The sequence below is a fragment of the Chlorocebus sabaeus genome, chromosome 10 (genome assembly GCF_047675955.1).
Source record: "Chlorocebus sabaeus isolate Y175 chromosome 10, mChlSab1.0.hap1, whole genome shotgun sequence".
NCBI lineage: Eukaryota > Metazoa > Chordata > Mammalia > Primates > Cercopithecidae > Chlorocebus > Chlorocebus sabaeus.
Genome location: NC_132913.1, coordinates 89,790,024 through 89,812,139, shown reverse-complemented (window position 1 = coordinate 89,812,139; position 22,116 = coordinate 89,790,024). Strand labels below are relative to the sequence as shown.

The 22,116-nt window shown below is 44.0% G+C and overlaps 1 protein-coding gene across 2 annotated transcripts in view; it reads right to left on the bottom strand.

Moving 5' to 3' along the window:
- The window catches only part of BMPR2 (bone morphogenetic protein receptor type 2), a 200,977-nt gene extending 183,306 nt beyond the window's left edge, over positions 1-17,671 (bottom strand). For both annotated transcript variants that reach the window (XM_007965888.3, XM_007965886.3), the window contains exon 1: positions 17,130-17,671. In XM_007965888.3, coding sequence (XP_007964079.1) covers positions 17,130-17,205 — 76 coding nt within the window. In that variant the 5' untranslated portion in view covers positions 17,206-17,671. The remainder of the gene's footprint in view (positions 1-17,129) is intronic.
- Positions 17,672-22,116: the final 4,445 nt, after the last annotated feature.

The window sequence follows — 22,116 nt, the reverse complement described above, 5'->3', positions numbered from 1 at the left end:
GCGACAGAGCGAGACTCCATCTCGGGAAAAAAAAACACTGCATTTCACTTGACACATAGCAGGCACTCATAAAGGGAGAAGTTACTTTTGTTAAACAGGAGCTATTTTACGTCATTTGTTACTCTTAGTAAGCATCTAATATGGTTCTCTGTATATTTTATGAATGTCGGATATTTTGGGGGAAATCTTTTTATTTTTCTTTTTTTGAGATGTTGTTTCACTCTTGTTGCCCAGGCTGGGGTGCGATGGCACGATCTTGGCTCACTGCAACCTCCACCTTCCAGGTTCAAGCGATTCTCCTGCCTCAGCCTCCAAGTAGCTGGGATTACAGGCCCTCGCCACCATGCTCATCTAACTTTTTTGTATTTTTAGTAGAGACGGGGTTTGACCATGTTGGCCAGGCTGGTCTTGAACTCCTGATCTCAGATGATCCACCTGCCTCAGCCTCCCAAAATGCTGGCATTACAGGTGTGAGCTACCGCGCCCGGCCAGGGGTAATCTTTTATACAACGGGTTCTTTCAAACAATAATGAAATATTCATTAGCAACAGAAATTCACTGTTCCTCCAACACAGTTCTCAAGACAATTACTGAGGATATAACTCAGGTGAATCTCACAGGAATCTCTCTCTCATTACCTTAATTAGATGCCATCTTCTAAACAACAAATTCTATAATTAGTGACCTAAATAAGTAAAATGGGCTTGAAAACATTTCAAGAATCAGCTCACCTAACTTACAGGGTGATAAATGCAACCCACAGAGTATATTCTCCTAGTAACTTTAATATTCCTGTTTTTTTTTTTTTTTGAGACAGAGTTTCGCTCTTGTTGCCCAGGCTGGAGTTCAATGGTGCAATCTTGGCTCACTACAACCTCCGCCTCCTAGGTTCAAGAAATTCTCCTGCCTCAGCCTCCCGAGTAGCTGGGATTACAGGCATGCACCACCACACCCGGCTAATTTTGTACTTTTAGTAGAGACGGGGTTTCTCCATGTTAAGGCTGGTCTCAAACTTCTGACCTCAGGTGATCCGCCCACCTTGGCCTCCCAAAGTGCTGGGATTACAGGTGTGAGCCACCGCGCCCGGCCTATTCCTATTTGTTAACTTCCTTCTGGTACTGTCATTTATTTCATTGTTTAGAATCCTGTTTTCAAATATAATTCTTTGCTTCAAGTAGTACCCTCAAGGCTTTCTAACATTAAAACTACTGTCTTTGCTTGTTACAGTGGCTCACACCTGTAGCCCCAACACTTTGGGAGGCTGAGTCAAGAGGATCATTTGTGCCTAGGAGTTTGATACCAGCCTGGGCAACAGGGTGAGACCTGTCCCTACAAAAAAAAAAATTTTTTTTAATTATTACCAGAGGTCCCAGTCAAAGAATCACATACTGCTTTGGAGCCTACTCCAGTATAGATCAAAGCAAAGGCAAGGGCAAGAAGGCTACACCAAGCTGGGCAGTTTAGGTGGAGACAGAAAGACAGTATGAGAGAAACTTAGTGAAATATTTTGTCTCCTTCCTCTCCCAGACTCCCCAAACTCTGTCCCTTTATCTCTTGCTACCATTATTCTAACCTTAAGTGTATCACATCCTGTGAAACAGGACTACTACAATGGACAACTAGGGTGACAAAGAATTCCAGTTTACGCTATGTATTTCCATACACCAACTGCAGAGACTAGGTTCTAACTCAAAGTTGTTCTGAATGTATTAAATGTAGGTACATGCTCAGCCATTTTAAGTCATTGATACTAGTCATTTATTTACCTATTTGATGCTCCCTTTTTTTTTTTTTTTTTGAGACAGAGTTTTGCTCTTGTTGCCCAGGCTGGAGTGTAATGGCACGATCTCGGCTCACCGCAACTTCCGCCTCCCAGGTTCAAGAAATTCTCCTGCCTCAGTCTTCCAAGTAGTTGGGATTACAGGCATGCACCACCACACCCAGCTAATTTTGTATTTTTAGTAGAGATGGGGTTTCTTCATGTTGGTCAGGCTAGTCTCAAACTCCCAACCTCAGGTGATCCGCCCACCTCGGCCTCCCAAAATGCTGGGATTACAGACATGAACCACCATGCCCGGCCAGATGCTCCCTTAACTTTTTAAAGCTGAAACTCAAACAACTACAGTTCTTAGACATTTTTAAATGAAAATAAGTAAGGTTATAAAATGAGAGCCAGAAATGTCTGGGTTTCAATGATCAGGCATTTTCCCCAATTGACATTAGTAACCTACTTACCATGGCACACATAAAATATACTGTGATATGTCAGAAGAAGTATATTTTACACATATCAAATAACCTGCCCTTAAATGATACTTTCAACTCAAATGTAACACTTTCTTTATTTGGAATTCAATGATAAGAAGACAGCTTGACTATGTAAGAGACAGTAGAGTCCAGCAGTTAAGAGTATAGACTGGGGCGGGCGCAGCGGCTCACGCCTGTAATCCCAGCACTTTGGGAGGCTGAGGCAGGTGGATCATCTGAGGTCAAGAGGCTGAGACCAACCTGGACAACATGGTGAAACCCCGTCTCTACTAAAAAATACAAAAATTAGCTGGGCGTGGTGGCGCACACCTATAGTCCCAGCTGCTCGGGAGAAGCTGAGACAGGAGAATCACTTGAACCCAGGAGGCAGAGGTTGCAGTGAGCCGAGATTGCACCACTGCACTCCAGCCTGGCGACAGAGTGAGACTCCTTCTCCAAAAAAAAAAAAAAAAAAAAAAAGTAGACTGTAGCCAGCCATGGTGGCATGAGCCTATAATCCCAGTTGCGTATAATCCCAGCTACTCTGGAGGCTGAGGTGAGAGGATGGCCTGAGTTGGGAGGCAGAGACTGCAGTGAACTGAGATTGCATCACTGCACTCCAGCCTGGGTGACAGCCTGTCTCAAAAAAAAAAAAATATATATATATATATATACATATACACACTGGTCAGGTGTGGTGGCTCATGTTGTTAATTCCAGGACTTTGGGAGGCCAAGGCAAAAGAGTCACTTGCGCCCAGGAGTTCAAGAGCAGCCTAACCCCTATCTCTACAAAAAATTAAAAAATTAGCTGGGCATACACACCTGTAGTCCCAGCTACTGGGAGGCTGAGGTGGGAGGATCACTTGAGACTCCAGGAGATTGAGGTTACAGTGAACTATGATCATAACACTGCACTCCAGCCTGGGTGGCAGAGCAAGGCCCTGTTTTATTAAAAAAAAAAAAAACCAAAAAACTATAGGACTACTTACCAGTGGCTCACACCTGTAATCCCAGCACTTTGGGAGGCTGAGGCAGGTGGATCACCTGAGGTCAGGAGTTCAAGACCAGCCTGACCAATATAGAGAAACCCTGTCTCTACTAAAAATACAAAAATAGCTGGGGGTGGTGTCACATGCCTGTAATCCCAGCTACTCGGGAGTCTGAGGCAGGAGAATCACTTCAACCCGGGAGGCAGAGGTTGCGCCATTGCACTCCAGCCTAGGCAACAAGAGTGAAACTCCATCTCCCAAAAAAAAAAAAAAAAGACTTACTAAAAGCATTTTTGGTAGTTGTACGTAAGGTAGAGGTTTTTCTAAGATAACACAAAACCAGATGTCATAAAGGAAAAAAAAAAAAGCAGTGCTAACTGCATAAAATCATTTATATAATATATTTGTATCATGTAAGTAACACCTTTAAATCAGTAAGAAAAAGAAATAAATCATTAGAAAAATTGACATGATATATGAACAGGCAATTCGGAGAAATACAACTGGCTGACAAGCATACGAAAAGCTTGGCTCCACTAATAATTAAAGCACTCCAAACAAACAAGATACAATTTGTTCTGCTCTGGCAAAAATTGAAAAGAATGATATTACATCGTATTTGAAAAGGTATAAGAAAACGGAGATTCTCGGCCAAGCGTGGTGGCTCACACCTGTAATCCCAGCACTTTGGGTGGCCAAGGCGGGTGGATCACCTGAGGTCAGGGGTTTGAGAGCAGCCTGGCCAACAAAGCGAAACCCTGTCTCTACTAAAAACACACAAATTAGCCAGGCATGGTGGCACGTGCCTGTAATCCCAGCTACTAGGGGGGCTGAGGCAGGAGGATCGCTTAAACTTGGGGAGGCAGAGGTTGCAGTGAGCCAAGATCATGCCACTGCACTCCAGCCTGGGTAACAGCGCAAGACTCTGTCTCAAAAAAAAAAAAAAAAACACACACACACACAAAAGAAAATGAAGGTTCTCATACACTACTGGTAGAAATGACAGTACAACATGTTTTGAAGAAATTCTGGTAGTTCATTTCAAGATTTTAAATGTACAAATGTCTGACCACATGATCTTACTTCTAGAACTGTTCCACATGAAAATCACAAAACTTTATGTGCAATATACGCAATATTATTCCACCTTGTTTAGAAGTAAATTCTAATTATACAGTTATTTATTTATAGCACATATAAAAAAGCATTAAAGATTATACACCAACTATTAACACTGGTTATATTCAGGAAATGGGATTAAGGGAACACGAGACGATGTTTTTTTTTTTCTATACTTCATTATCATTTCTACACTTCACCATCATCATCATTTAAAAACCCTTTTTAATGGGCCAGGTGCAGTGGCTCACGCCTGTAATCCCAGCACTTTGGGAGGTCGAGGCGGGCGGATCACCTGAGGTCAGGAGTTCAAGACCAGCCTGACCAACATGGAAAAATCCCATCTCTACTAAAAACACAAAATTAGCCGGGCATGGTGGTACATGACTGTAATCACAGCTACTAGGGAGGCTGAGGCAGGAGAATCGCTTGAACCCAGGAGGCAGAGGTTGCGGTGAGCCAAGATCGCGCCATGGCGCTCCAGCCTAGATAACAAGGGCAAAACTCCATCTCAAAAAAAAAAAAAAAAAGCCCTTTTTACAACGACTTATACATAATTTTAGAATTTTTTTTTTTTTTTTGAGACAGAGTCTCGCTCTGTCGCCCAGGCTGGAGTGCAGTGGCCGAATCTCAGCTCACTGCAAGCTCCGCCTCCCGGGTTTACGCCATTCTCCCGCCTCAGCCTCCCAAGTAGCTGGGACTACAGGTGCCGGCTACCTCGCCCAGCTAGTTTTCTGGGGTATTTTTGTATTTTTTAGTAGAGACGGGGTTTCACCATGTTAGCCAGGATGGTCTCGATCTCCTGACGTCGTGATCCACCCATCTCGGCCTCCCAAAGTTCTGGGATTATATAGGCTTAAGCCACTGTGCCTGGCCTAGAATCTTAAATAACAAAAAGTTTTTTTAAAAGAAATGATAAAATAAAAGGCTAAAAGCAAAAACAAGTCTTTTTTTTTTTTTTTTTTTTTTTAAGAGACAGGGTCTCACCCTGTCACCCAAGCTGAAGTACAGTGGCATGATCACAGCTCACTGCAGCATCCAATTCCTGGGCTTCAGTGATCCTCCCACCTCAGCCTCCCAAGGAGCTGGTACTACAGACTCATACTCGGCTAAATTTTAAAAATTGTTTGTAGAGACAGGGTTCTCATTATATTGCCCAGGCTGGTCTCAAACTCTAGGCCTCAAGCAATCTTCCTGCCTCAGCCTCCCAAAAATTACAGGCATGAGCCATTGCACCCAGCCCACACTTTTAATTTCAAATAACTAGAATTTAATCTATTAAAGATTGTCAGTTACTGAATTTAATCTATATTCATTAAAAGGGTAATGTGAAATATAAAGCCTATTAGATGCTTAGAGTAGAATACAGTAAAAACCTAAGACTAATATCTTGCTTTTTTTTTTTTTTTTTTTTGAGACGGAGTCTCGCTCTGTTGCCCAGGCTGGAGTGCAGTGGTGCGATCTTGGTTCATTGCAACCTCTGCCTTCCAGGTTCAAGGGAATTCTTCTGCCTCAGCCTCCTGAGTAGCTGGGACTACAGGCACCCGCCACCATGCCGACTAATTTTTTCTTGTACTTTATTGTAGAGATGGGGTTTCACTGTGTTAGCCAGGCTAGTCTTGATCTCCTGACCTCGTGCCTCCCGCCTGCCTCGGCCTCCCAAAGTGCTCGGATTACAGGCATGAGCCACTGCACCCGGCACATCTTGCTTTTAAAAGAAGGACTTAGCAAGGAATCAGTATAACTCAGTTTCTTACAAACCTAAGTAAATGGACAATGATGTTTTTGTTGTTGTTTGTTTTCTTTGAGATGCAGTCTCGTTGTTACCCAGGCTAGAGTGCAATGACACAATCTCGGCTCACTGCAACCTCCACCTCTTGGGTTCAAGCAATTCTCCTACCTTAGCGTCCCACGTAGCTGGGACTACAGGCAGATGCCACCAAACCCAGCTAATTTTTGTATTTTCAGTAGAGATAGGGTTTCACCACATTGGCCAGGCTGGTCTCGAACTCCTGATCTCAGTTAATCCACCCAACTCAGCCTCCCAAAGTGCTGGGATTACAGACATGAGCCACCGTGCCCAGCCAAACAATGATTCTTAAGAAACAGCTGTACAAATGGAACAAGTTGGTGTGAAAGACTAAACAGAATTTATAGATTAGCATTCTTGATAATGTTTCATCAAGTTAACACATTGGTTTAGCCAAAGGAAAAAACGATTAAATATCTCAGAAAAGTTATATCCCACATAAAACTTTGTTTCAATAAGTAACATGAATAAATTCATCTCTTCAGATCATTTGACTGTTTTTAATCTTGCCTTATAACAGCACAATACAGTCGTTTGTGAAGTAACTAAATATAAAAAGTTATTCTTCACACTAGACTGGCCCCATGGAGTTTTAATCACTAAGAACACATGGAAACATGAAAAATTTATCCTCAACTAAATATGTCATCATCATTCTTCTAATCTAACTAGTGTTCTTTTCCAAAATTGAAGCTTTGAATCTTCAATGAATTTTTTTTATTATCCACTGACATTTGAATGCTACACATAAAACAAAACCTAAGATATTTGCTGTCATTTACAGCAAAAGAGACAATACCTAAGACATAGTTCAATCTGGACAATTATTCTGGCATGATCAAAATCCCAGTAAGATTTTCAGATGCCCAAAAGATTCCAAATATTTTAAGCCTTTAGACTAACACTTTATATATTATACGAATGTTTTGCTTTGGAGCTACAGGGGCCTGACCTTGATTCCCAAGTGTCCCACTTACTCAGTTTAATCATCTGCAGAATAAAGAAAAATAATAGTACTGATCAGTCTATTTAGAGGATAACGAGATAACTTAATAGGATACATGTAAAGCACTTAGTGACCATACTAAAGACTTGAGAAATGCTTATATGTCTCTTCACTTCCCCAATATAGATTTACTAATTGTAGCCACTGTCAAATTACATAGAATAAGGTATTTTAAATCTCATCTCTTCTAAAATATTTAATTTTCTGAATATTTCCTAGTTTGTAAAGTTAAAAGCCCAATAAAAGTTGAGCAAGACAGAGGCTGGCACATGAGGTCATAAATTGCAGAAGCCAGATTGTGTACAATATTTTAAATGGCTGTGACTATTATTCTGAATGAGATGGGAATAAGAATGAGATAAGCAAAGAAATGTCTTATCTAACTTATGTATGAAAAGGGTCTGGCCAGGATGGTGGCTCACACCTGTAATCCTAGCACTTTGGGAGGCCGAGGCAGGCAGATCATGAGGCCAGGAGATTGAGACCATCCTGGCTAACACAGTGAAATCCCATCTCTACTAAAAATACAAAAAAAAAAATTAGCTGGGCATGATGGCACGCGCCTGTAATCCTAGCTACTTGGGAGGTTGAGGCAGGAGAATCGCTTGAATCTGGGAGGTGGAGGTTGCACTGAGTCGAGGTCGCGCCACTGTACTCCAGCCAGGATGACAGAGTGAGACTCTGTCTGGAAAAAAAAATTAAAAGAAAAGGCTCACTCAGGCTACTATGTTGAAAGGAGAGTGTAATAAAGCAAAGATGTTAACAGAGAAAACAGAGTCTAGTAAAAAAGTACAAGTAAGAGAAGACAGTGGCTTTTAGATTAAGGTAGTAGCATAGTGGAGGTGATAAAAAGCAGTTAAGATTCTAGATACATTTTGAAGGTAAAGTCAAGAGTTTTTGCTATCACGTTGGATAAGAATGTGAAAACAGAAAGACAAGAGACAAAGGTATCTCTAATTTGGGACCTTAACAACTGGAAGGATAGAACTGACATTTGCTGAATAGGCTAAGACATAGGAGGAACAGGTCTGGTGAAGCAGCTTCAGAAGTTCAGTTTGGAATAGGTTAAGTTTGTGATGAATATCAGACATCAAAGTAGATACGACAGATACACAGTTGGCTACACGCAAAAGAATTTCAAGGAAAGAAGTCTGAGACAGAAATAAATTTGAAACTTGTCCACCTTTAGATGCTATTTAAAGCCATAAAACTGGATGAGATCACCAAGAGGGTTGGTGCACACAGAGAAAAGAAAAGGTCTAAAGACTGAATCCTGAAACAACACAACAATATTTAGCCATCAGGGACATAAGCAGGAACTATCAAAGTTGCTGGTGAGGTAGGAGAAAAATCAAGAGAGAATAGTATCTTAGAAGCCAAATGAAGTACTTGAAGGATGAAAAAAAAAAGGATTAAATTGGCTCATGCTGCTGATAGGTCAAAACAAGAACTTGGAAATAAATCAAAAAATAAGCAGGACATATGCACAGAAGTATTAAATATGACATTGTTTATTAGAGAAGAAAATCAGAAACAACCTAAACATCTCCCAATATGAATTAAGTAAATAACAAATACACTCAATGGAATATCACACAATTATGAAAAAATGATAGCTATTAAGATCACATATACCTATGACATATTATTCTACGTAAAAAAAACTGAGATATAATTAATAGATATTATAAAATCACAACCATATAAAAACACATGCATCTTTTTTTTTTTTTGGCCAGGCGTGGTGGCTCATGCCTGCAATCCCAGCACTTTGGGAGGCCAAGGTGGGTGGATCATGAGGTTAGGAGTTCGAGACCAGCCTGGCCAACACAGTGAAACCCTGTCTCTACTAAAAATACAAAAATTAGTGGGGCATGGTGGCGCACACCTGTAGTCCCAGCTACTCTGGCGGCTGAGGCAGGAGAATCACTTGAACCCAGGAGGCAGAGGTTGTCATGAGCCGAGATCATGCCACTGTACTCCGCCTGGGCAACAGAGCGAGACTCCGTCTCAAAAAAAAAAAAAAAAAAAAAGCATCTTTCTTTTTAATTAGAAGAAAACATACCAAAACAAAAAGTGTTAGGGTTGTGTGAAGATTAATATTTTTTCTCTTAATTTTTCAAATGAAAACAAAAAAAAAGCTTGCCCTAAAAGGATAGCCTGGAGCATCTACAACAATTATATAGCTTTGCTCATAGACTATTCTTATCTACAAAAGCAAAGATTGAAAACAGATTAATAATAATAGAAAGTCTTAATTATTTCCTCATCTAAATGAAACAAAAAAACGAGAATTTGGATTACTGGCCAAATATTTTATCCCTTCACACTTATCATTAACACATTTTGTTCTAAATTATCCTATTTTGTACTAAACTTACTGGGGCAGAATGAAAGTACATGATCGTGTATATTTTTGACACCAATGATAAGGGCAAACTACTGTCTTGAAGGAGAAAGGGGAAGTGAGATCTGGCTTTAAGAAACTGAAATTTCTCAGCCAGGCGCAGTGGCTTACTCCTGTAATCCCAGCACTTTGGGAAGCTGAGGCAGGCAGATCACATGAGGTCGGGAGTTCAAGACCAGCCTGACCAGCATGGAGAAACCCCATCTCTACCACAAATACAAAATTAGCTGGGCGTGGTGGTGCATGCCTGTAATCCCAGCTACTCGGGAGGCTGAGGAACGAGAATCACTTGAACCCGGGAGGTGAAGGTTGCCGTAAGTGGAGATCCTGCCATTGCACTCCAGCCTGGGCAAGAAGAGCAAAATTCCGTCTCGAAAAGACAAGACAAGACAAGACAAGACAACACAGGACAGGACATGACACAACACGACAGAGAGAGAGGAAAAGAAAGAAAGAAAGAAAGAAAGAAAGAAAAGAAAGAAAGAAAGAAAGAAAGAAAGAAAGAAAGAAAGAAAGAAAGAAAGAAAGAAAGAAAGAAAGAAAGAAAGAAAAGAAAAGAAAGAAAGAAAGAAAGAAAGAAAGAAAGAAAGAAAGAAAGAAAGAAAGAAAGAAAGAAAAGAAAGAAAGAAACAGAAATTTCTCAACCTCCATTTGCATCTACCCTTCCAGAAACAGATGTGGATCAAATACCTAACTCTTCCAAATACCTAACTCCATCTAAAATTCTTAGGCCAATGCCTCTGGCACAATACTTTATCATGTCTCATAATTTTTCCGCCAAGTCTGCTGTCAACACATTTAAGATGTGAATGACTGCACACATTTTGTACTATATCGTGATAATTTAGGTAATGTATTTTAAACGTTACTGATGCACAAGGCAGGGTTAAGGTGTAGTGTTGAGCATCGTGATTCTAGGCATGCATATAATCTTTCATATCAGTGGTTTTGTTTTGTTTTGTTTTGTTTTTTTGAGATGGGAGTTTCGCTCTTTTGCCAAGGCTGGAGTGAAGAGGCACAATCTTGGCTCACTGCAACCTCCACCTCCCCGGTTCAAGGGATTCTCCTGCCTCAGCCTCCCAAGTAGCTGGGATTATAGGCGACTGCCACCATGCCCAGCTAATTTTTGTATTTTTAGTAGAGATGGGGATTCACCATGTTGGCCAGGCTGGTCTCGAACTACTGGCGTCAGTTGATCCGCCAGCCTTGGCCACCCAAAGTGCTAGGATTACAGGTATGAGAGTGCCTTTGAAAATAATAATTTTTTTTTTCTGAGACGGGAGGCTCACCCTGTCGCCCAGGCTGGAGTGCAGTGGTACGATCTCGGCTCAATGCCACTTCCGCCTCCCGGGTTCAAGCAATTCTCCTGCCTCAGCTTCCTGAGTAGCTGAGATTACAGGCATGCGCCACCACGTCTGGCTAATTTTGTTTTTTCTTTTTTTTTTTTTTTTGAGACGGAGTCTCGCTCTGTCGCCCAAGCTAGAGTGCAGTGGCGAGATCTCAGTTCACTGCAAGCTTCGCCTCCCGGGTTCACGCCATTCTCCTGCCTCAGCCTCCCGAGTAGCTGGGACTACAGGCGCCCGCCACCTTGCCCGGCTAGTTTTTGTTGTATTTTTTGGTAGAGATAGGGTTTCACCGTGTTAGCCAGGATGGTCTCCATCTCCTGACCTCGTGATCCGCCTGTCTTGGGCTCCCAAAGTGCTGGGATTACAGGCTTGAGCCACTGTGCCTGGCCTTGTTTTTTCTTTTCATTCTTTTTTTTTTTAAGACAGAGTTTTGCTCTTGTTGCCCAGGCTGAAGTGCAGAGGCGCAACCTCCGCTCACTGCAACCTCTGCTTCCCAGGTTTAAGCGATTCTCCTGCCTCAGCCTCCCGAGTAGCTGGGATTACAGGCATGTGCCACCACACCTGGCTAATTTTGTATTTTTAGTAGAGATGGGGTTTCACCATGATGGCCAGGTTGGTCTCGAACTCCCGACCTCAGGTGATCAGCCCACCCTGACCTCCCAAAGTGCTGGGATTACAAGCATGAACCATGGCTCCCGACCTAATTTTGTATTTTAGTAGAGACGGGGTTTCACCATGTTAGCCAGGCTGGTCTCGAACTCCTGACCTCGGGTGATCTGCCCGCGTTGGCTTCCCAAAGTGCTGGGATTACAGGCGTGAGCCACCGTGCCCAGCCAAATTTTTGTATTTTTTGTAGAGACAGGGTTTCATCATGTTGGCCAGGCTGGTCTCAAAATCCTGACCTCAAGTGATCTGCCCGCCTTGGCCTCCCCAAGTGCCAGGATTACAGGTGTGAGCTAATTCGCCCAGGCCACACTGCAAATTTTTAAAAGGAAAAAGGTTTTGCGTAATTGCTTAATGTACAAATTAAGAAATGTTTGGTCCCAATGTCTACTGGATTAAGCAATGAAAGATATAGATTAAGTAGTAATTACCACAAAAAGTAGAAATAATAAACTTACAGAACTTGAGAGTTAGAAAGAATCTCCTAACCTCATGATCCGCCCGCCTCAGACTCCCAAAATGCTGGGATTGCAGGTGTGAGTCACCACGCCCGGCAAAAAAAAAAAAGAAAAAAAATGCATGGTTGTGATTTTATAATATCTATTAATTATAGTTCTCAAAGGTACCTAAAATTTACTGGTTGATAGGGACATCAAAGGCAGATTCCCAGGCTCGTTGTCCAGAGATTTGGATTCAGTAGGTCTAGTGGGATACCCATGAATCTGTATTTCGAAAATATCAAGTACAACCCCGTATTATTACAAGTGAGAAAACTATGTTAAGTAACCTATTTGCCCGGAATCACCTAGAATCTAGGTCTCATTAACTCCCAACAGTGGTCTTCCCACTATACCTCTTAAACTACATACTTTATAGTTGAAGGAACTAGGACAAAGAAAAAGTTACTAGTGTGTTATTTGAATCAATAAACAATCCTAGAATATTCCTGGTTGAAATTCCTTTTTACTATTCACTAAGTATTTCTTAAATGTCTACTATGTGCATAGCAATATGGTGAATTATAAAACTAGTAAGACATGAACACTGTCCTCTGGAAGCAATTATCAGTTTGGAGGACAAGGCAAATACATAAAACTGATATCCAGCCAGGTGTGGTAGCTCACACCTGTAATCCCAGCACTTTGGGAGACCGAGGTGGGTGGATCAGCTGAGGTAAGGAGTTTGAGACCAGCCTGGCCAACGCGGTGAAACCCCGTCTCTCCTAAAAATAAAAAAATTTCGGGCTCGGTGGCTTACGCCTGTAATCCTAGCACTTTGGGAGGCCGAGACGGGTGGATCACGAGGTCAGGAGATCGAGACCATCCTGGCTAACACGGTGAAACCCTGTCTCTACTAAAAAATACAAAAAAACTAGCCAGGCCTGGTGGCGGGTGCCTGTAGTCCCAGCTACTCAGGAGGCTGTGGCAGGAGAATGGTGTAAACCGGGGAGGCGGAGCTTGCAGTGAGCCGAGATCCGGCCACTGCACTCCAGCCTGGGCGACAGAGCGAGACTCCCTCTCAAAAAAAACAAAAATTAGCCAGGCACCTATAATCCCAGCTACTCGGGAGGCTGAGGCTGGAGAAAGGCTTGAACCTAGGAGGCGGAGGTTGTATTGAATCGAGATCATGCCACTCCACTCCAGGCTGGGCGACAGAGGAAGACTCCATCTCAAAAAAAAACCCAAAAACTGATATCCAACAGCACAGCAATCTACAAGTAGGTGCCAAAGTAAGTGGTGTGGCCAATTATAAAATTAACTGATTCACACAGATTCCACTCAGTATTTTTTTAATGGTTAGAATTTACCCATCAGAAATCAATAATGAATTTCTTCTCTTTCATTGTTTAAAAAAAAAAAAAACTGGCCTTTGGGCGCAGTGGCTCATGCCTGTAATCCCAGCACTTTGGGAGACCGAGGCGGGCGGATCATGAGGTCAGGAGATAGAAACCACCCTGGCTAACACGGTGAAACCCCATCTCTACTAAAAATACAAAAAAATCAGCCGGGCATGGTGGCGGGCACCTCTAGTCCCAGCTACTCGGGAGGCTGAGGCAGGAGAATGGCGTGAACCCGGGAGGTGGAATTTGCAGTGAGCAGAGATTGCACCACTGCACTCCAGCCTGGGCGACAAAGCAAGACTCTGTCTCAAACAAACAAACAAACAAAAACTAGCCTTTAAGGAAGGAAAGGTTTTGTCTTTGTGTGAACAGTTATCTCTCTCCTCACTACTTATCCACATCAATACCACTACTATCACATAATCCCACATGCCAGAATAGCTTTTGTAGAGATCAAAGTTTATCTAATTTTAATGCAAAAAACTAAGAGTTTGGCCCTCTTCCAAGAGTAAGAAAAGCCTCCCTTCTGGACCATCTTATTGATTATATGTGGTCGACTGAGGATTTCAATTCTTCATTCTTCTGCAATAGTACTATACATCCAAATATTATATTAGCTTCATCATAGGTAAAGTGTACTTTGATATCTCTTGTTTCTGAGCTTGGCCATATGACTTGGTCAGCCAATGTGATGTTAGGAGAACAGAGTCTGGAAATGTGCTGGTAGGGTTGGGGCTTGGCCTTTCTCTTCTGGCAATGCTATGACACCAGCTTCCCCGACATAGATGTTACCTCTCCCTCTAGCCTGGACCCCAGAAGGAGACACATGGAGCAGAATAAATGCCTATTGTTCCATGCCACTAAGATTTTGTAGTTGCCAATAATTACACAGCAAAATGTCACTGAATTACCATATTTAAGAAATCCAGCCCAGGCACAGTGGCTCACGCCTGTAATCCCAGCACTTTGGGAGGCAGAGGTGGGTGGACCACGAGGTGAGGAGTTTGAGATCAGCCTGGCCAATACAGTAAAACTCTGTCTCTACTAAAAATACATAAATTAGCCAGGCGTGGTGGCACACACCTGTAGTCCCAGTTACTTGGGAGGCTGAGGCAGGAGAATCGCTTGAACCCGGGAGGCGGAGGTTGTCATGAGCCGAGATCATGCCACTGTACTCCGCCTGGGCAACAGAGCGAGACTCTGTCTAAAAGAGAGAAAAAAAAAAAAAAAGAAAAAAAATTAGCTGGGTGTGGTGGTGCACTCCTGTAATCCCAGCTACTCTGGAGGCTGAGGCAGGAGAATCACTTGAGCCTGGGAGGCGGAAGATGTGGTGAACCGAGGTCACACCACTGCACTCCAGCCTGGGAGACAGAGTGAGATCCTGTCTGAACCAAAAAAAAAAAAAAAAAAAGAAAAGAGAAGAAAATGTTCTAAGAATTAAGGAGTCCAAGAACTCGGTAAGTGAGAAAGAGGGATTCAAAAGAAATGATTTATCCATGACCCCAAAAAAGGATGTGCTATCAATCAGTCTTCTAGGATTTATTTTCCTGTTCAGCTGCACTATTTATGCCTGTCCAGTTAACATCACTGCATCTATGTAACCAAAATCCACACAGACCCTCTTTAATCAGCTTGCACTTAATGAAGCTGCACTAGCCACTTCAATATTAAGCAAAGCAAAGTTTTACATGTTCAGAACTATGACATTTGCATAACCACTGCTGCACTGACACCTTGTAAGTGTCCCTGCTTCTTTACAAAGGTTGATCTGGTGAAGGCATTACTCCATCTCATACATCCAGTCAGTAAAAGTGAGAAGTTGTTGCTGTTACTGCTGCTGTTACCATTAATGTGGTAGGTAAAGGCGCACGCTGTAATCCTGGCTCCGTAATTTACTGACTGTGTGGTGAGTTATTCAAATTCTCTGTACTTTACTCTCCCTCTATGGAAAAGGGGAATGATAATAACCTACAAAATAGAATTGTCATGAGGATGAAATGAAAAGATATATGTAAAGTTATTTGAATAGCTGATGGTGCATGGCAAGCACTTAATAAATACTAGCTATTATCATTACTGTTACAAGTCTGAAATCCAGCTTCACAAATTTTGTCATCTGGTGCTATGCAACACTAAAGAAAAAAAAGACTAAAACCACTAGCAGTGATTCTTTTATTCTCTCTCTTTTAAAAGACACTCTTCTAAAATGACTGTATTACCAAACAAAAATTAAGTTTATTTTTAAATAAATGCTTTTTCTCTTTTATCAGTTCTGATCACGGTATTACGAGCACGTCAAGATAAATGAGAATCTATATTCTAAAAAGGTTAAGAATAACAAAGAACATTGAAAAGTGTATATTCTCAGATTTCTGCTCATGGAATGTTTAAGGCCTTTTACTCCATATTTTACAGGAACCACATGGCTTGTGGCTAGAGAATTTAAATAGCTAACACAATATAAAGAAATTTGGAGAAAAATCATTTTTACTCTGAAAGCAACTACAATTATTAAAAATATTAAAATATCAGTTTTAAAGTAAATTCAGAAGTTCAAATTATTTTAACAGAACCATATAGATTTATCATCAATTTAACAGACATTAATCAACAGTAGACATAATTCAACAATATCAAAAGCATAAAAGGAAACTTCAAATTTTCTTTCGGCATTTTCCTAGTCCAGACTTTTAAAACCAAATTAAGCAAATAACCTCTGTATCTAACATAGCAATGAGAAATTTGTTTAATGTGAAACACACTTATCAAAAGAAAAAAAGTAATTCGAAAGGGTCATTTGGTCCTTTACTCGTTTTAAAAGCACAATCCATTTGCCCATCATAAACCAAGTGTACGAGTTACATGTAGAATTCACTTCTCAAAATTTCTAAAAGCAAATTACAAAAAGACTGCTTGAAAAAACAGTTGCAAATAGAAGATGTGGTCTTTTTCCTAAGGTTTCTGAGAACTGAAATGAAAATATCCAAAAGAAAGGATGACTACCACTCTTTAGACTTTAATGAAATGTCAAAGAACTTTCGGAGTCAAATCTCCTAGAAGTGTAATGTCAGGTCAAAGTTGTCTCGACAGCAAAGCCAACAGAGAGATGCCAGGTGACTAACAGTAAACTTATCAAACCGTATAATACAGTATATCAAGAATCTCACAGTTCCGGCTTCCTCAACATTTATTCTATTCATTCGGTAAAATTTCTGAATAATGAAAGGAACATGGATTCCAGAGTGATCTAAATCTCAAAATAAGGTTCAAGTGTGTGTTCTCTACTTGATGTTCTTTTTACTGTAAGCCAAAACCGCTTCTTTATAATAATAATTTTAAAAATCTACAGGTCTGTTTCCAGAGACCTCGTAATAGACACTGTTCACTGGTGATTAAAATATTATTTTTAATCGTTGCATTACCTCACAGCTAAAAATGTCAAGATACCACACCCAATATGTCTTTTTCACCCCGTGAAGGGGGGTGGGGTGGGAATATGGAAGTGGGGATAGGAAAATACACAGGAATATTAAAGGCGATTTCCCTGGAAGGCATGGGGCAGGCGCGCCGGCACCGGTTCGCAGCTCCGCGATCGGGGGGACGCGTGACGAAGGGCGAGCACAGGCCTCGGCCTCTGCGGGCTCCCTCCCTCGCCACCCGCAGGGGAAGTGGCCGGGACGCGCCGGCCGGAGCTACTCACCGGCCGCAGTGCTGACCAGCAGGATGGTCCATGGTAGCCAGGGCACCCGCCAGGGCCGCTGCAGCGAGGAAGTCATCCCTGGGCCAGCCAAGAAGCAGGAGGGCAAAGAAAAGAAATATGGGAAGTAGAGAGGCGGAGAATCAGCCGGGAGGCTCGTCTTCTCTCCCGTCGACTGATCCTGCCCGTATCACAATGCAGTTTGAAAGGACAAATGGCAGATGAGAGGACCTAGCTGCAGAGCTTTCATGCCGCTGCAGAAATTCCCTTCATTTCTCTCCCTTGCGGCTGGGGGTGTTCCTTCGCCTCGGACGGGGTGCCGCGGCCCTCCAAACTGAAGGCATGTCTGTGGGGAAAGCAGGGAGCCAAGAAGAAATCTCCCAAGTTATTTCCCTCGTAGTTTCACGATATCAAAAAAATATCCAGGTCTGGGAGAAAACATATCCAGGGTGCGGAGGGCGGGGATTCGATCCGGATCCGGGGGGCGAGGGTCAGAACTAGTTCCTGACTGTCGGGAAGGACGAAGCAGGGCGGGCGGCGGCAGCGCCCGGCAGCCCGAGTCGCATCGCCCGCGGCTCTGGGAAGGCAGGATTCCTTAAGTTTCGCTTCGGTGCTTCCTTCACTCTGATTTCGAAAACAACAAATCCTCTTCCTTGACTGGATCCAAAAAGGTGCCTGCCTCCATGGACAAGCTCACAGTCCCCACGCCTTCGCGGAACAACCGTGAGAGGGTCGGGGAGGCCCTGGCGAAGGCTGAGGAAACGTAGGAGCGGGGGAGGGGAGGGGTCGCGGCCCCGGCCCGGGCTCCCCGAGACCGCGGGCGGACGGGGTGCGAGAGGCTGCCCCTTCTAGCCCTCCTGGCGGCGCTCCCTTCCCTTCCTCGCTTTTTATTCCTGCTGCTCCATCTTGCCTGAGGTAAATTCCACCATGAAAGCCTCGTCTTCTCCCGTCAATGGCTCCTGTGAGCGAATCACAACCCCCCGAGGAAGCCGCCGCCGCCGCCGCCGCCGCCACCGCCTCGTTCTCCCGCAGCTCTGGGCTCCGGGAGGAGCTCGGGCGTCGCGGACCGAGGGCGGGGGGCGGCGGGAGGGCGGATGAAGGTAGCCGGGGAAGGGAGTGAGCAGTGAGGCGGCGAGACACCCTGCGTCCCTCCGGGAAGCACTTCCAGTGGCTCCGAGCAGACCAGACACAAAGGGGGGAGTCGCCGCAGCTGCCAGTCTGCGGCGCTCCCGGTCACCGGAGTCGCCCCGCCTCCGCCGCCGCCTCCGCCTCCTCCTCAGTCTACGGCTCTTCCCGGCCCTGTCTGTCTCTGGCCTGTGGTGCAGCGCGGGCGGCGGCGGCGGCGCCGGCGGCAGGATGAAGCCCGCACTGCGCCTGCGCGCTCACGACCCCGCCCGGCCCCGCCCCTCGTCCGGGGCTGGTTGAGGGCTCCGAGGCCCCAGCGCGGCGCGTCTGTCCCCTGAATGGCCGAGGGCTGGGTGGGGCTGCGGTGGGCAGCGGTGGCCTTTCTCCTTTACACACACATGACTTCCAAACGTGCATGGCTTGGGATTCGCGTATTTGTTTAAGAGAGGGCGACCACATCTTTTTGTTAGGCGTTCAGCAGACTCCTCCGATTCCGGGATTTCTCCCGACTGAGGCGTCTCCTTCTCCTCAGTACTCTCGGAGGAAAGCCTCGAGGGGCAGAACTGCCCTCTGTTGTTTCACGGCGCTGGAGCCTCCTTCTCCGCAGCCCAAAGAATCCGGATGGACCCGCCTTTCCCAGAACCGGAGACCTTGGCCTCCTCAGGCTCCCCTCTGACTCAAACAAAAGCCGGAATTGGAAAGACCCCCCCCCCCCCTTTGATGTGTTTGCTGTAATCGACGTCCTGCTTTCCTCAACCGCCCATTCCCTTAGCCGCCTTAGTTGACAGGAATATTGAGTATTTGCAAGGATGCGAAGCCAGAGAGAGAAAAAAAGACTTTTAATTCTATAAATCGTCCCTCTGTGTGCGCGCGTCTGTCCGTACAGCGCGGTGTCCACCCCGAGAGAGGGCCTGGATTCACAAGGCTGGGGGCCTTGAGGGCTTTTTAGGGCACGTGAAAGGAAAATTGAGCTAGAGTTATGTCAGGATAGAGAGTGGGATCATTTTGCACTCAAGTAATTGAGAAGATCCCGTTGGTACCGCAGTTTCCAAGGATTTGTGTAGTGCGTTTTTTCGATCTGGTTTGTACAAGCGACCAGCATCCCTCCCGCCCTTACACCCCGCTGCGGGGTCAGCCGACGTGGGTGGGATTTTGCCGGCGGCGAGGGGAGAAGGTGACGTGCGTGGCGCCATGATCGGAAGTCTGGACTGAATTCTTAGCTGCGAGGTGGAAAATGCGCGTGGGAGGGCGATCTTGAGGGGTGAAGTCTGGCCTTCCCATCTCCCACCAGGCAGGAGGGTTATGCTGAAGGCTGGTTTTGCTGATCTTTCATTGAGGCTAAGGGCAGTTCCACAGATACAGTCATACACTCCTTAAGTCAGGCTCTGCTTGCTTCTTCGAGTCTGCTGTTCTCCCTTTATCTGAATTTGATGTAAATAAATCTCCACATTCCTTAAACTGGTTCTGTTATACTAAACATCTTCCGTAATTAGGGGTTGTAGCAATACCAACTCCGGATTCTAAGACTCTTTTTAGTTGAAATATGTTTATACTGTTTACCCTTTAGACAGAGAAAAAAAAAAATCTACCTAGTAAAATCCCTTAAAAAGACGAAGAGCATATGCTTTGATTCATTAGCTTTATTTATTTGGGTATTATTTATTTATTTATTTATTTATTTATTTGAGACGGACTCTTGCTCTGTCGCCCAGGCTGCAGTGCAGTGGCGAGATTTCGGCTCACTGCAACCTCTGCCTCCCAGGTTCAAGCGATTCTCCAGCCTCAAACTCCCGAGTAGCTGGGATTACAGGCGGCGCCACCACGCCCAGCTAATTTTTGTATTTTTAATGGAGATGGGGTTTCATCATCTTTGCCAGGCTGGTCTCGAACTCCTGACCTCAGGTGATCCACCCGCCTCGACCTCCCAAAGTGCTGGGATTACAGACGTGAGCCACGGCACTCGACCGATTCATTAGCTTTATTACTGTATTTTGTTTTGCCCAAAAGGTCTAAATTAGAAACCGGTATTGTTTTACCACTTTCAAAAACAGAGTTTCTAGCACTCAGAGAAATTGGATTTTAGTATGTTAGAGGTGCAGAAAGTTTATTAATTCGTAGTACACTTTTATCTTCCTCAAATTGAGATCAAGTACTTCATTCAATTTTTATTTGCTTAAAATTTTTTTCCAAGAAACATTAAATGTCCTTTTTGTAGTTCCCCCTTATCCACCGTTTCAGTTACCTGCAGTCAACCACAGTCTGAAAATATTAAATGGAAAGTTCCAGAAATAAACAGTGTTTGTTTTGTTTTGAGACGGAGTTTCTCTTTTGTTGCCCAAGCTGGAGGGCAATGGCCTGATCTCAGCTCACAGCAACCTCCGCCTCCCAGACTCAAGCGATTCTCCTGCCTCCGCCTCCTAAGTAGCTGGGATTACAGGCATGCACCACCACACCCAGCTAGTTTTGTATTTTTAGTAGAGACGGAGTTTCACCATGTTGGTCAGGCTGGTCTCAAACTCCCCACCTCAGATGATCTGCCCTCCTGGCCTCCCAGCATGCTAGGATTAGAGGCTTGAGCCACTGCGCCCGCCCGGCCTTATAAATTTTAAATTGAGTACTGTTACTAACTAGCTGTGATGAAATCACTGCCATCCCACACTGTCCTTCTGGGATGTGAATCATCATTTGTATAGTGTATCCGCTATAACCTCCTTAATCACTTAGTAGCAGTCTCTTATCAGACTGACTGTGGCAGTATGTAGTATCCAAGTACTTGTGTTCAACTCACCTTTATTTTACTTAATAATGGCCCCAAAGCACAAGAGTAGTGATGCTGGCAATTCAGCCATAGAGAAGCTGTAAAGTGCTTCCTGTAAGTTAAAATGTCAGAGTTCTCGCCTGTAATTCCAGCACTTTGGGAGGCCGAGGCGGCGGGCGGATCACGAGGTCAGGAGATCGAGGCCATCCTAGCTAACACGGTGAAAACCTGTCTCTACTGAAAATACAAAAAAATTAGCCGGACGTGGTGGCAGGTGCCTGTAGTCCCAGCTACTTGGGAGGCTGAGGCAGGGGAATGGTGTGAACCTGGGAGGTGGAGCTTGCAGTGAGTCGAGATCGTGCCACATCACTCCAACCTGGGCAACAGAGCGAGACTCAGTCTCAAAAAAAAAAAAAAAAAAAAAGAGTTATTGACTTAATAAGGAAGGAAAAAAAATATATGCTGAGGTTGCTAAGATCGCTGGTAACAATGAATCTTTGGCAGGGCACAGTGGCTCACGTTTGTAATCCCAGCACTTTGGGGGACCCAGGTGGGAGGATCACTTGAGGTCAGGAGTTCAAGACGTGCCTGGCCAACATGGTGAAACCCCGTCTCTACTAAAAATACAAAAATTAGCTGGGCATGGTGGCATGTACCTGTAATCCCAGCAGCTACTCCAGAGGCTGAAGCAAGAGAATCGCTTGAACACAGGAGGTGGAGGTTGCAGTGAGCTGAGATTGCACCATTGTACCCCAGTCTCGGTGACAGAGACTCTAGCAAAAAAAAAAAAAAATTCTATCTGTGAAACTGAATTGTGAAGAAAAAATAAATTCAGGCTAGTTTTGCTGCCACACCTCAGACTGCAAAAGTGATGGCCACAGTGCATAATAAGTGCTTAGTTAAGATGGAAAAGGCATTAAATTTGTGGGTAGAAGACGTAATAGAAATGTATCCCAGTTTACAGCAATTGGGTTCAGTACTGTCTGCAATTTCAGACATCCACTGGAGGTCTTGGAACAAATCCCTTGTGGATAAGGGGCAGGGAGGACTACTGTACATATTATAAATGTATAATAAATTATACAGAACACAGAAAAGGTCTTAGGA